The sequence below is a fragment of the Curcuma longa genome, chromosome 8, assembly GCF_044706935.1.
Source record: "Curcuma longa cultivar G26 ecotype Majalengka, Jawa Barat chromosome 8, ITB_CL_G26_1.1, whole genome shotgun sequence".
NCBI classification, from domain to species: Eukaryota; Viridiplantae; Streptophyta; class Magnoliopsida; order Zingiberales; family Zingiberaceae; genus Curcuma; species Curcuma longa.
The window spans coordinates 7,097,545-7,113,619 of NC_133868.1; the positions used below are offsets into that span (position 1 = coordinate 7,097,545).

The 16,075-nt window shown below is 37.5% G+C and overlaps 1 protein-coding gene and 1 pseudogene across 2 annotated transcripts; one reads left to right on the top strand and one right to left on the bottom strand.

Annotated features, from left to right (window-relative positions):
- The first annotated feature begins 1,425 nt into the window (after positions 1-1,425).
- On the top strand, positions 1,426-9,791 carry LOC141833396 (RNA polymerase II C-terminal domain phosphatase-like 2). Of its 2 annotated transcripts, XM_074720827.1 has the most exons (13): positions 1,426-1,767; positions 1,876-2,346; positions 2,934-3,144; positions 3,709-3,866; positions 3,997-4,067; positions 4,180-4,285; positions 4,371-4,460; positions 5,938-5,998; positions 7,242-7,375; positions 7,449-7,502; positions 7,606-7,702; positions 8,960-9,119; positions 9,195-9,791. In XM_074720827.1, the coding sequence occupies exons 1-12, from the start codon at positions 1,474-1,476 to the stop codon at positions 9,091-9,093; spliced, it is 1,881 nt and encodes a 626-aa protein (XP_074576928.1). In that variant the 5' UTR covers positions 1,426-1,473; the 3' UTR covers positions 9,094-9,119; positions 9,195-9,791. The 2 variants fall into 2 exon arrangements, with proteins under 2 accessions (XP_074576928.1, XP_074576927.1); XM_074720826.1 differs by having other exon boundaries at positions 8,960-9,791.
- A 4,156-nt stretch (positions 9,792-13,947) lies between these two features.
- On the bottom strand, positions 13,948-15,534 carry LOC141833633 (L-type lectin-domain containing receptor kinase VIII.1-like; annotated as a pseudogene).
- Positions 15,535-16,075: the final 541 nt, after the last annotated feature.

Consider the following 16,075-nt stretch of genomic DNA (forward strand, 5'->3'; position numbering starts at 1 on the left):
CTAAACATGAAACGATTTTGAAACTGGCGTTTTGACTCTACGAATAGCGATAGCTGATATTCTCAATTATATTATTATGCTGTCTACTGATTGTACCATGAAATATCCGATTCTTGTAGATCCTTCGAAAACATGCACTACTTTCTACCCGAAGTTGAAAGATGGCAACGTAACACTATATGTGTAAATAATGTGTTCCCATTTCTTTCTCAAGTGCCTAGAGGTCTGCATCGACAATACCATCTACCTTCATTAGTAGTCCCTTGTAGAATTTTATCAGCAAAGCTGTACAATATTCCATCGTGTCCTGTATTATAGATCCGGAGTCATTTAAGAAATTATTGTTAATCAATATATGCCTGGATTAATTCCCGTCTCACATGGATTAGATTTGATCTCTATTCTATAAATTTTATTTTCATAATAATTTTATTTAAAATTATTCACATGCATTTGAGATAGATCGGCAAAAATTCAAGAGACATTCATCTATATTTTTATTCTGAGAATACTTTTAATTTCAACATTATTATAATAGACAACTAGACTAACCGGCCACAACATGTAATTTTTTAATATATCTGTGGAGCTGATTTTAGAGGGGTTGTTGAGGTAACGAATTTATTTATTTTTAATAGCTATTATAATATAATAAAATATAATATTTTATTTTAATCAAAATTATTATATATATATTATTGTGTTAAAGTATTCTTTATCAACTTATCAAAATTATTTAAATTATATTAAAATTATTTTAATTTTATTTTTTAATAGTTATTTAATAGCTACGGTAACCATTAATCCAATACAGTTACCATATTATAGTAGCTCATATAAAAATTTTAAAATAATTTTAATCAAGTTAAAATAATTTTATTAATTAATAAAAATTATTTTGATATAATAATTTTGATATTTTATCAAATTTTAGGAATATTCTTGAGATAAAAATATGAAAGAGTATTTTTATAAAAGAGATATTCATTTGATAATTTATTAGATTTGCCGTGTCATACAAGTTTGAATGTCTATTTTTTTAAAAACTAAAATATAGTAAAAAAATTAATGAGAAATATTATGAATAGATAGCCTGAAACCTTTCTCATTTAAAAAATAAATTTTGAACAAATGCAAGAAAGGTGTTAACAAATTTTGTGGTATTTACAACTACAACCATGCGCGCACAACCGGTATAGATAGAATTCAAGGGCCGTTGTGGAAACTTATACCAACGGAGCAATTCTTACCATCGTAGCAACGTTTGCTTCCGCGGGCGACTGAAACGTCGTTCTCATCGGCCCAAATCGATCGATCGAAGACTTCAAAACCACGTTGCTTCGAGTCGGCGGGCGTTAGGGAACACTGGCACGAACAAACCCTAGTTTATTTCCTCTCTCTCTCTTTTCTCTCTCTCTCTCTCGCTCATTTCATCATACGCCCGCGGCTCGTTCTGTGTCGGTCGTCGACGCGATGACAAATCGTCGGGCGGGGATTAGCTGCAAGGTGTACCACGGAGATGTTTTCCTCGGAGACGCGGAAGCTTTTCCGACGACCAACGCTAGCGGCGTCAAGGTCCAACCCTTGCCCTTCCTCGGCGGCAACGAGATACGCATAGATCACCTCTCGCCTCCCAGCGAGCGTTGCCCTCCTCTCTCCGTCCTCCAAAGCATCAACCCTTTCGCTGTCCTTTGCAAGGTCCAAGCCAAGTCGGTCGCTGAACACCCACTTCGTCGCCTCTACCTCTCATGCTTTAGCGAATTCAGGGTGTGTATGTTTGCCCTCCTCACTCGTCGTTTTTGTTTATGAACACTCGAGCCTATCGTTTGTTTGGTTCTGTTCGTGTTATTTAACTCCCATTGCCTGCTTTTGCAGAGTGCCGTCGTGGTCACCGGTAATGAAGAGCTGCATCTGGTGGCAATGCCGAGCAAGGTGGAGAAGGTATCTTGCTTTTGGTGCTGTTCGGTTCAGGCCGGGCTATATGCATCTTGTTTGGGCATGCTCAACTTGCGGTGCCTTGCCATTGTTTTTGATCTAGATGAGACGCTCATAGTTGCCAACACCATGAGGTCATTTGATGACAGAATCGAGGCCCTCTCTAGGAAGATAGATGGTGAGAAAGATCCACTTAGAATTTCAGGAATGTCAGCTGAATTGAAGCGATATGTTGGGGACAAAGATTTCTTGAAGCAGTATATAGAGACGGATACTGTTACTGACAACGGGTGGTCGATTACTCCTCAGAACGAGGAAGTTCCACCAATTCCTGGTGTTCAGGAGAGAATTACTCGGCCTGTCATAAGAATGCAAGAAAGGAACATCGTCTTGACTCGGATCAATCCTGAGGTTTACTTCTATGTATTTACTTGTATCGTAATATTTGGGTTCTTTTACTAGTAGCTTGTTGAGTGTTTTATGATAATTTTTCAAACTTTTCAAACCAATATTAGCGTACCTTGTTCCCTGGAAGTTGCAGATCTTAACCACTTAGAATACCAACCTCATTAAGGGTGGATAATAACCATTCTTACAATGTTTCTAAGCTCTTTTCTTTGCTCACTACAATAAATTTTCCCTAAAACAATTTCATTGGTTGTGGATGTTTAACATTCTTCATGTACTCTCTGATCTCGTATGTTGATTGTCAGATGCCAGGGAGAATTATTTACCTTTTGAGTTGTGAAATATGAATGCCAAGTCAAAATTTGTTTAGTATTTGTCTATGCTATTAAGGGGACTTAAGATGTAATCTCCCTCTTGCTTGATGGTTTTGTTTTCTTTATTCACATGGTGTGCTCATTACTCACAAATGTAATTTGATTTCTACACGTGCATATTTTTTCTTCACATTTTCAGAATGCAGACTAGCGTTGTAATTATCTAGTAGGAATGCATCCATTTTGTTATTCATAACTGATGAAATGCTTCTACAGAACCGTGATACTAGTGTTTTTGTAAGGCTAAGGCCTGCATGGGAGGATCTAAGGAGCTACCTCACTGCTAAAGGGCGACGAAGATTTGAAGTTTTTGTCTGTACAATGGCTGAAAGAGACTATGCTCTGGAGATTTGGAGGCTTCTTGATCCAGATTCTCATTTGATCAGTGCGAAACAACTTACGGATCGCATAGTATGTGTAAAATCAGGCAAGAATCTCCTCATAGATACTGATGCTTAATTCTTATACGATGACTTGATGGTCACAAATTCGAGTTGCGGAAACAATTTCGTGCAATGTAGGGTAAGGCTGCGTACAATAGACTTTTATCCGGGACCTTGCATTGGCAGGAGCTTCGTGCACTAGTCTACTCTTTTTTGATGATAACATATAGGAACATATTTGCCATTTTACTTTGCCAAACTCGTACTATAGTTTACTATTTTTGTTTAACAAGTTAGAAAGTTCTTTTACTGCAAGATGCTCTTTGATGAATTTTCCTTCATGCAAACTTTTTCTTCAATCTAATTATTCAAAGCCTAAAATAGTTCTTAGATTTTAATGTCTACTAAAGTTTAGAGTCTCAGTTTAAAATTTATTCCACAATAGAAATTTGGCTCAATATTCAAATACTAATGCTAATTTATCCATGTAAATTCTGTGATTTTACACTATCCTCCTGCATTTAACACTATACATGCAATTTGAGTATGCTATTTTCAACTTATATGTCCTTATTCAAACAAATCTTTCATTTGTCTATACTTGCTAGGTTTGAGGAAATCATTGCAACATGTTTTCCAGGATAATGTGTGCCATCCTCGAATGGCTATGGTGATTGATGACCGATTGCAAGTTTGGGATGACAAGGACCAGCCTCACGTTCATGTTGTCCCTGCATACACTCCATATTATGCTCCTCAAGCAGAGGTCTTTGCATATATCTGTCTTGTTTGCTAAACTCACAGCAGAATGTTCCCTATCTTATTTGCTAAACTTAATGCACAATTATTTCCTAAACATGAAAAACATCACATATTTACCCCAAAATGCTCTGCAGATGGCCAATGCTGTTCCAGTATTATGTGTTGCAAGAAATGTTGCATGTAATGTTCGAGGTGGTTTTTTCAAGTAAGTGAACATGATGAATTCTCTCTCTTTTTTATCTGTTACACAAACCAGGAAACCTATTTCAGGTTCTGGACCTATTTAACTTCTGTCGTGTTTTATTTGCTGGTGGCAGAGAATTCGATGAGAATTTACTACAGAAGGTATTTGAACTGAATTATGAGAATGATATAGTTGAATTACCTGGTGCTCCTGATGTGAGCTGCTACTTAATCGCCGAGGTACTTGTTTCTAGGTTTATTGTATTTTTCAGTAATAGATTGAGAATTTTTCATATCTGATGCTCTTTCTTGGATGGATCCGCAGGATTGTAATAATTTGCAAAACAACAATAGAGAAGCTTCTATAGTTGAGGGAACGATTAGTTCTGAAACAGAACATAGATTGAATCAACTGGTACCTTATTTATTCTCTAACTTTTTTTGCTTTGCTATATTCTGCCTTTTAGATAGGTTGTCAATTTTGTGACGTCCAATTTCATAATGTTCATACTTCATTTGTGCACCAGTTAGGGTATACAAGTTAGCTATGAAGTTTGATGTTCAAATCTATGCATGTTTTTGCATGAATTTTAGCATGCACTTATATACATGCAAGTCATTTAGTAGCATGTATAACTTTGTGTTGATTCCAGTCTGATTTGTTTGACATTGATTGCATTTTTAATATATCTTGTGTTGATCTGTAATCCTCTCTAGTGCTTTAACTGTTTAATCCATGAAATTTCATTTTATGCCAACTTTTTCTCTCTGTATTCTCTGATGCCTTCTGTAATTGATATTTGATATGCCATCAATGCATGCTACAAGAGAAATTTCCTTTTTGCTCTGATGTAGCTGTTCATTAATGAAAATGACCATCAATTATAGTCAAGTAGTTGTCTCTCTGCCTTTATATTTGCACTTATTAATGTTCTATATAAGCATTTTGATTGACGTATTGACATGTCACATCAAATGACAGACTATAGATAGAGCACATGAACTAAAGAAATTTTAGCACAAACAACCTAATAACTTACCTTAACCTACAATGAGAAATAGCATCAAAAAGCAATGGCCAAATTGGTGACCCATCTGGAAATGGTGGTGCAAAAGGCAACAATAGGAGTGAGCGCAGGTGTGCACAGTGGGTCAACAATAAATGTGTATGTACTTAAATTCCTCACATAAGTCTATCAGTATTTATCTACTTAAATCAAGTGAATCTTATAGCCAAAGGCCCAAGACTATCAATCGTATGAGTGTATCATCTGATAATGAGTTAAAGCACTACAATAATGGGCCGGAGCCGCAATAGAGGCAAATAGGTTGAAGCTTCACTTGATGCACTTGGTGGAAGCCACAACTGATGATAAATAAATGGACTGAAGCCCCACAGTGTGAATAGGCTGAAGCTACTTTGAACCATGTACAAGTTAATGTAGTTTGAATAGTAGTGTTCACCATTCTGTTTTATTTCTTTATACATCAATCGTCATTGGTTAAACTATTACCATTTGAGTATTAGGTCTTAATCCAGTAATACCACTTCCATTTTCATCAAAATATTAGGGACTAACCCAAGTTGCTCTTTGGTCACACTGAGCTTAGCAATCCATTAGCTATCAGATTACAAATTTTTACAAAGAGTCGATTCTGATAAGCTTGATTATGTCCAAAAGAATTTTAACAATGATTCAATATAAAAGACGAGCAATACAATTACAATGGAGCAAGTGTAAGAGTTAAGATATGAAGTGAGATTTAATCTACTTTGGTAAATAAACTCTCCCAAATTTTTAAAGCCAATATTTTCATTCCCATTATAACATTCATAATTAGGAAAAAGTTCAATTATGCAAGATATTCAAGCACAATATTTTCTGATTCAGGCATATCCGGTTGATGAACAACAAGCAAAACATCAAGCTCAATTGAATCACTCTTCTACAGGTAACTTCTCTACGTTTTGATTCTCTTGTTTGTAAATGAATGCTCATCTAGTTGTATATTTTTTTTTTCAATATTTATCATGGAAACCAAAAGCAAATGAGATTTCACAGCAGAGATTATTTGTTCTGTTAATTTGCTACCTTTTCCTTTCATTTATGTGCTTATAATGGTTGAGACACAAGACATCAATAAACAATGATCCAAGGAAAAGTGGAAAAGGGAAGATGATTAGGGTCCTATGAATCAAACAATATCCCTGCTTAAGTGTGTGTATATATATATATATATATATATATATATATATAATGTTACTGTTACCTTGCACGCCCATCCGTGAGCACCTAGTGTTAATTTTTTTTAGATCTAGGATTTAGGTTAAAGGAAGTGGAAATTGAAAAAAAAAAAAAAAACACTAGGTGCTCATGGATGGGTGTGTAGTGTAGGGTGACAAAACTCTCTCTCTCTCTACACACACACACACACATATATATATATATATATAAGGACGGGCTAAGGTGGGGGATGGCGGCGGCCCACCCCCCTCGATTTTTTAATACAAGAGGTGTAGGGGGTATAAAAACAAGGAGCGAATGAGGAGTGACTACACGCCTACCCCCCCTCAACGTAAATACATATCTTTCGCTCTCTCAATATGAAATTCCTGACTCCGTCCATATATATATATATATATATATATATATATATATATATATAAAATATAAAGTTGCAAAAGTGCAAATTCTTTGTCTTACAAAATTGGGAGGAGTTGCTATGTTTATCATGCGAACCAAATGTGTTCGTTTGTTCAAGTAGAAAATATAGAGTTCTTTGGATTAGCAGATGCTTTTTCAGAGTAGCATAACTTTACTGTTTGACTGCTTTAATGTTCTTGTTATTGCCTAAACTTCAAGACTTTCCATGTTTTACTCCCATAATTTCTTTGTTTACTGTTTTCTATTTCCTTTTTTTTATGCTAAAATATAGGACATTGAAGAAATTCTCTCCTTCAAAAGTATTTCCATGGTCCTTGTTACAGAATGATGCATGTTTATTAGCATTGCATGAAGAACACCTTTAGTTTAAGAAATTTGCTCCAATCTGGATATATTGGATGGATGAATAATTAAATATCGTTATAAGTTTGCATTGGATTGTAATGCTATATGAATTTATATTACAATATATCTATCACTCTGAGTTATGGTGTAATCTTTTTGTTCCACTTGTTTTGCTTCTGATAAAGATGATGAGATGCCAGTAAATATCTCTTCTGCAAACAACAAAAAATTGAATATGGAAGTAGGGCAGCCAAACTTACTTGCATCTTCAGTTTTTGTTTCTGTACTGCAAGAGATTGGCAGAAGATGTGACACAAAGGTAGTTCTTTCACTTTATAATCTATAGAACATTTTGGCTTTTATGATAATTATCGTACTGCATTTGTGAATAGATTGAGTTCAAGTTTACCAATGGAAATACAAAGGAGTTGGCCCATTCTGTTGAGGTATTACTATTTCCATTGCGTCTTATCTACTATTTTTGGTGCAAGACATTGCATCAGTAAACATCAAATTCACTTTTATTTTGAGTTGTGATGTTTGTTGTAGGTTTTATTTAGTAGTGAAAGAATTGGTATGGGGATGGGAAGGACACTGAAAGATGCTCAATCACAAGCTGCTGAGAATGCACTTCGTAATCTGGCCAGTAAGAACCTCTTCTACATATATGAAATATATTAGGGAATTTCAGTCTTGTTCTTCTCTATGTCGCAACTATTTGCTTTCATTATTTATTAATATTTTAGATGTTGTGTTGGGTGCAATTAATTGATGTCTACCACATATAACCACTATTTAGAGGAGGTCTTACTTGGCAATTCTATTGAGTATTCAAACTCAAAGGATTTGTTGTACTTCGACCATCAACTTGTTGTGTTTTTTCCAACTCGATGTGTTGTAGGAGGCACCATATGATGGTTAAGCAAAGCCTTTTGTTGTGGTCTTCAATTGTTTAATGTAAAAGCAGACAAATCTAACTGAAGGGATTAATTTGTACTTGGATTGACATGGTATTAAGTTTAGATTCAACAAGGTATTTATTTATTACTGCTAAGGAAAGTTAGGATAATATATTATGTATGCATTTTTACCACTATGTTATTCTACTCAAGATCTACTCCACCTATAACATTTAGAAGTAAAGGGTAAAGATCATCACTAGACTAATATCACTCTCTCATTATTTCAGAGTTATAGACTAATATCACTCTCTCATTATTAGGCAGCTTATGAATATGCACGGATTACAAGTTGATTCAAAATGAAATAGGTTAGGACTGAGTCATGCCCATGGATCTCTTAATGAATAGTTTGGCAAATTCTATGCCTGTGTCACTGTGCAAGTCCTTGGCATGCGCTTATGAGTATGCTCACCACAGTTTCCAAAGATATGTGCATTTACTGGGGTGAGGAGGCAGGATTCTCATCCTCGAGTAGAACCATGTAGGTTTTTATGAGTTTTCATGGCTTGTAGTAAATTTCACAGTTAGCCTCAATTACCTGGGTTGCAGAGATAATTACGTTTCAAGATCAGTTTTGGTTGCAGAGATTGTACTTGAAAGCAAATGTGTGGCAGGAGGCCTTTACAAACAAGTGGCAGTTTTGGTTAGGTGACTGAAATAAAATAGTGAATTTGACCAGATTTACTGCAGCATTTCACTGTTTATTTCTAGTACTTTTACATCCATCTGCCTGCAACATATACAGCTACTTGTACACATCATTATCATTGAGTTCTAATATACGATTCCATTGCTTGCAAGTACTAATTGGCTACTACCTTATGTGGTTGAAATACATGCAGCCATTAAATTCTTTATTGCTTGTCACTGCATTCTATTATTTCAGAGAATTCCTAACCGTTTTCTTTGTTCCTTTTTTTTTCCTTTTGGTGAAAATATAGGAGATTATGTATCATTTATTGGACCTCTTACTGGTGGCATGGGAACTGAAATCAATAAGAATTTGCTTGGAAATGAGAATGGCTTCTTAAAGGATAATGTCGACTCTCAGGATACAGCTAAGAAAGAAAACTGACTTGCTGCCAGCACAGCACAGAATACGTAACTGAGTTGGCTATTACATTTCAGCCACCTTTTGCTTTTAGATGCAGTAGTTCAACATCTTTTGTTCAACAGGTTTTCACAAGATGCTCCGCTGGTGGTTTCGATGCAAGTTTCTTGTTACCTATTGCAAAAATGTTTGGACGATGACGATATGGTACAAGTTCTTGTAGCCTGGGGGATCTCACCCACTTAGGTCTCTCTGAGTTGATCCATATGGGAACTGAAACATATGTCTACAAAGTCATGGAGGGATGTAACTTGGCCATTACCTCTGAGAAGTTACTTGATCACTAAGTGGTGCAAATCTCTGTACCTGTGAGTTGGTTGTAAAGAGCACTTTAATTGCAAATTTTGTCCACTCAATAGGCTGTCCTGTGCACAGTGGCTAATTTCAGCATTGAAATCAAAAGCACACGAGTTGTGATGGCAACCAAGGATTTATCCAGAGTTTATCAAGCCCGTGCCGATTGAAAAATCCTGTTCTTAGGTAAGAAAAATTGCCTGTTATGTATGAAATGATTTCCTCACAGTGGAATGATATTATCCGCCAAGCTGTCCAAGCAGCAGTGAACCCTTGTTTTATCTTTTTTTACAACCAGCGACCAAACAGCCTTGTTCTTCGCAGATGCTTGAGTTGATATTTTGTTCAATTGTCAAATTGGTCATCAATGTCGAGCTCGAATTAAGCCCTGCTGAAGACAATCTGTATTTATAGTGGAGTTAATATTTGAGGTTTTTTTGGACATTTGAAATGGTAAATGAAAGCCCTAATGATACAAAAGTAAAATATTTTATCTGGTTGCTAGGTGGTCCGTGATTCATTTTAGAATGATCGCTTAGGAAGTTTAAGAGAGTATAAGGAATTTTTTTTAATACGGTCCATTTATCTAACAACCTTTCTTCCATTAAATCTCATCTCTTCGTACTTTTGTTTCTCCTTAATTTGATGTCTAGCTCGCATCAATTTCTAACTAGTTCCTTTTTTGTATTTTTTTAAAAATATATTCTGATTCAGTTAATTTTTTATTATTTATTTGGGTGTATTTATTTTTAAAAATATAATTATTTTTTTAATCACATTAAGAAATATAAAATGTTTGTATTGTTACATATTTTATTTTTATTTATCAATTATGACTTCAGTTATGTGAGCAATTTCTAAATGTTCTGTGTATTAGGTCCAACCCCTGCTGCTTCAACTACCTTTTAGTGCTTGTATGCTCATAAAATGATGGGTAAGACTTTCTACCAAAGGAGTTTGATGAATATGAATGTTTTTTAACTATATACAAAAATGCTTCCATCTAGCCTACGGATGGTAGATATTTTTATTAAAATGATGATAAATCTATTACCGTATTACGTATTTTTTAAAATAATAATTCTATGTTCTACTATTTAAAAACCTAATGAATATATCATACAAACAAAATTTCATTAAGAATTTTTTAATTAATAAAATGCTAATCTTTTACAAGGAGTTAGAATGCTTTAGATGTATAGATGCAAAAGCTTCAATTATTCAAAATCATAAAGTATGGGACCCCTTTTAATTTGCAAGTAAATTCATTTAATTCACAGTTATTAGATCAGATACATTCTTTGTAGTTAAAGTTGTGAGTCAGTTCACGCAGCAAGCTAAAAAGTGTCATTAGGATATAGTTTTAAGAATTTCAATTTATCGATGATCTTTAGAAGAAAAAAATTATAATAAAGCATGGACACCTAAATATTATGTCTTCTTAGATGCTTATTATATTATGTAGGATTAAATATTAAAGCAAACTTGTAACATGAGTAGATTACAAAACAATGACACCTATAACTCATGACAAGATATGGATTTAAAAAAAAGTCTTGCATTAGTATCATTGAACCAATGAATATGCATTGTTACAATCAAATGATTATTTTATCACAAATAAACAAGTATTCTATAAGCTTAAAAATATATTGAAATTAATTATCTGATGGTAGGCACTTAGCTTCTTTGTATTATTTAATTTATGGATTAGTTCTCACCATAAGTATCTATGTCCTAATTTAAGGGAAGGGAGAGTGTTAAAAATAATAGACTTGAATACTTAAGAAGAATATTTTTTAAATTATTAAGTTTTTGTTTCATAGAGAAATAATTATTTTACTATCTTCAAACCAAAGGATTATATATAAATCTTCTTTGATAAGGAAAAACGTTTGTAAGGTGAGACGTCTAATTATAATAATATATATAACTCTCTCATGCCTATTATATTCCTCCATGGTTACGTTCTTAATCTCTATTTATCTTCAATTAATAAATACCATCAGATATATAATCACATACACACTCGATCAGGCTTCTCACGAGCTACTAGGAGTTCACGTTTAATCTCACAGCTAACAATCACAATTCTGGCGCGGAAGACCAAACAAAACACATTTCAATTACAAGCAAAACGACGAGCATACCCTCTAACTGTCTTCGTCCTCTTCCCAACACGTAATCAAAACACTCACATCCACGTCTTGTCTAACGAAGCAAACCACGACTACATGCATGCCACACTTGTAATTCTTCCCGGCCCTCGTTCTTCTGATTAATTTAACCCCACTAATTGATTAACTAATCAAACACTCGACCCACGGCACCATCCCTCAAAGCAATCAGTTCATTTGCGGTACTGCTGTTGCTGCTGCTACTCTGAGAAGAAGAGAACTGCAGCGTCAGCATCTCCACCAGATCCAAATCTCTACTCTTGGAGCCACCAGGGCTATAGAAATCCATATCGATATCGTTCATGTCAGTTGCTGCAGCTCCATTTAGAGGATGGCCGCTGGAACCATCGGCGTCTTCCATAATTGGGTAAAATGCTGCTGCTGCCAGGTGAAGCGTGATGATCAGGCATCAGCATGCCTTGGATCAACTCCTCGTCGTCGTTAAGGCTAGTCGGAAAGTCGCCAAATACTAATGGATCATGTTGGAAAATATTAGGGAATACGGATGCCTCCTGATCATTGATACTTGTGGAATCATGCAAGAGCACCGTGTCTAGTTGGGAGTGATTCAAGAATTTGGTGCGGATGTAGTCTTGGAGGACGCTGGAGGGAGAAGCGCTGCCGGATGCGGCGGCGCCGCCCTTGACGGTGCTTTTTGATGCTTTTCTCCTTCGCCTCGCGTTCAGCCGGCGTCTGGTGGCGTTCCAGTGGTTCTTGATGGAGTTCTCCGAGCGGCCAGGGATGTGCTTCGCGATCTCGGCCCACCGGTTGCCGTACCTCATGTGGGCTTGCACCAGTTGCCTTTCCTCCTCCTCTGTCCATGTATCCTTCTGAAATGTACATCCACAATCAACAGATCAATTTAGAAGAAGTGAGACAAAGATATATAATCAATTGCATGCACCTAGAGGATCACCTTGATGTCTGGCCGTAGATGATTGTGCCATCTTTCTCTGCACTGCTTCCCGATCCTTCCGACCAAGTTCTTAGCAATATGAGACCATTTCCTCACGCCATGTTGCTTCACCAATCGAACTAACATGCTGCAAATAATTAAAACAGTACATCGTTAGAAGACCACAATGACTGCATGCATGCAGAAAGAATGAAGCATAATCTACGATCAAATATACCTGTCTTCCTCAGCTGTCCATTGGCCTTTAACGATCACGTTTGCTGTGGCAGCCACAGTGCCATTATAGGAACCAGATGAGTTATTCCTCGCCGGCTTGCTCTTTTCACAGTAACCATCGTCCTCGCTTTTGACGACCACCTTCATATCTGCAACAAAATCCCCGAAGAATCTGGAATCATCGAGCAAAATTCCTTCAGGGAGAACAACACCAGCACCCATTGCACCAAACAACGCAGCATTTGGGATCACAAACGGAGGTGGTTGCTGAAGAGCACAACAGAGGTTGAGATCAACAGTGCTCTTCCCAGCTTCCATGACTCACTGGAGAAGATGGAGAGACTAACGATTTAGGCTAAGAATGAGGAGGAGGAGAAGGAGGGGGAGGAGAGGTGCAGTTGAGGGAGAAACCAGGGGAGGTGACTGACTGCCTGACTGCCTTTACGTTTATAATAATTACAATTATTTATTGGTTGTGCGATTGTACGTGGCCGTCGATCTGAATCGATCGGACGGCTGCGGAGCTGCTTCTCTGGTAACGTATCCTCTCCTATTATTGTGGTCGTCTCGTTGTTGACTGCGATGACTTAAAGAAGAGGACAAATTCTGAGTTCGGTGCGCAGCCATTGGATTGGAATTGGAATTGCAGGGATTTACAAGGAAAGTGTAAATTAAATAGCATGCCCTTAAATTGCTCTTGCTTGTTAATGATCATTCAATGGGAGGATTAATACCTGTCATACTTGGTATGGATTTGAAAAGACTCATTTTAATGCTCCATTCTTGTCTTGTTTTAAGATTGATTATATTTTAGCAGTTTAATGTAGTTAAGATTTCTTTTTCTCAAAAAAAAAAAGATTGAAAGTTTGCATACATTTTCCGATATAATTTTTTAGATTTCGTTTGTGATCATGGAATTTGACGTGGTTCTAATGATAGATAGATCATGAATATTTTTCTTTTAGATTTGAATATCTGTACAGGACGTGAAAAATTAAAAGCTAGTGAAAGCCATACATAATTTAGCAGGAACAGAACCATGCAAATGCAGAGCTACGTCGACGAGATTGATAACGTATTCCTCACGATCCACCAAAAGGAGTATTTATTTCAATAATCGAAAAGCATTGAAATTAAATAGCAATTATATAAATTGCACCAAAATCAATCCACTGCCTACAAAAAAGAAAAAGAAAGAAAGAAAAAAGAGAAAGAAACGATGGCCCAACACAGTTTGGAGTTCAATTACAGAGAAAAAAAACATAATGGAGTTGAAACAGTTCGACATCTTGATGGAAATTATAGCATTTGGAGAAGTTTGCTTCACAAGCTACAGTTTCCATCAAGTCCTGAAATTACAAAGTACAAGGGAGCGAGGGAGGGAGGGAGGGAGCAAGCAAACGTACAAATTCGAAGCCAGACAGACTCTGTTCTTCAGAGTTTCCTATTTCTTGCAATTCTCGAGGACCTTGTCTCCGACTGATTCGATCTTTCCATATGCAACTCCTGCTGCGTGCGAAGGGTATTCTACAGGAGCCACCGGACGACGGGAGACGAGAGCATACCACATGAGCATGATGAAGAATGTCAGAATTGCGCCGCAAGCAGCGGCCACCAGCATCGCCACGAGAATTCCCCAAGGGTAAGCTCCCATTCGACTGCCCCCTTTTGATCGCGCCACGAACGAATTGGGATCCAGGGGTTCGGAATGCATCAGGTATGGAGCTCCATGCTTCTCTGTAAAATTCCACGAGTATATGCTGCTGCCATGAGTAGTAGAATTATTGCCACTCCATGAAGATAAACCCACCCAGAACGCCTCCCTCCATAACATGTAAGACAAATCGATCGAGTGAGAGATCGAAGGGGTTGCTTCCTTCGGATCCTTATCCTGCCAAAGCCTGACCTCTATTCTCTTCGATTCTCCGTCGTAATCAATCCAAGAATTGAATTTTTCTCCCCTGCTGAGGATGAGAAGCAAACCATCGTCGGAAACGTTACTGCTTTTTGTCAAAAGTTCTCCGCCAACATCGACTTCGACGAGGCTTGCTGCCGTCACGAACTTCACTGCAACGACACTGGTCGATAACCTCGACCAGTCGCCATTCGCCGGTTCCAAGGGAACGCTGACTGGAGATAAAAAGAAAGCTACGCCTCCGCCATTGCCGGGCGAAACAGAGAACGAGAAGGAAGAAGAGAACCCGGGCTTGGTGCCGAAGAATCTGACTGGTTTCCAGTAAGTCATAAGCCCGGAGCTCTCGTTCGCCGCAAGCGTCATCCTCACCTCCGAGCTATTCATCTCAGCATCGCCATAGAGGGCAAACTCCGTAGCGAAGCTCCCATTTTTCCCCGACCCACCGAGAGAGAAGCAGAGAGCGTTACCTCCGCCAGTCGGCGCGCAGTTCCCAGGCGACAAGGGGGCGACAAGGAGAAGGACGACGGCGAGAAGGAGAGCGGAAGCGGCCGAGGACGTCGTCATTGGAAAGATCCGCAGGCGAGGGAGCAAATTACCTCGAAAGCTCAGGCCTTTCTTCTTCCATCGCAGCGAAGCTCCAGTCGGAAGCCGTCTTAAACCCGTCCGAAGGCAGAGCTCCCGATCCTTCCACAGTAGCAGCGGCGGCGGCGGCGGATCGTAGGAAGGAACGTCCAAGGGATAAGGTTAGGGCAAGCTTGAGGAGAAGGGCAAGGGAGAGAGAAAAGGGAAAGAAGGGTTAAAGAGAAAGGCGATTAATTGCGTGAATGGGTGAACGAAGCCCAAGAAGAATCTGATAGTACAGTGTCTCTGCTTTTCTTTGCCACCATTATTGCCAGAAGAAAAAACAAGCAAACAAACAAACAAACAAACAGGAAATTCAGAGAAAAGAAAAGTTTGAGCTCGTTACCGTTGTTATATAATTCTTAGGCTATCAACATGTCCAAGTTCATAAATACAAATTCTATGAAAGAGTTTTTTGATAAACATTTCTAGAGCTGTGAGTGACCATTTAGTTGTTTGATCGATTATCCCTTATCCAGAATTTAGTTTATTGAGACTTTGGATTTTGTCCATGGATCGAAAGCAAGTCTCATCAACTCATTTGTTCAATTAGTACATTTAAAATTATTATTTGATCCGTATTCAAAGTGATTCGGATCAAATATATAGTTCTCGGGAATTTGCCCCCAAACAAATTGGTGTCTTTCATTCTTGTTGCGTTGCCCACGAGGACGATTTGGATTGAGCTAGCGATCGCAGAAAATGCATAGCTGCCCCAATAATTGGCACGGAGGCCGTCGGTGACTACTAAATTCATTCAACACCATAGAGTTGATTAAGGCATCCTTGGCGACCACGACAACTGAT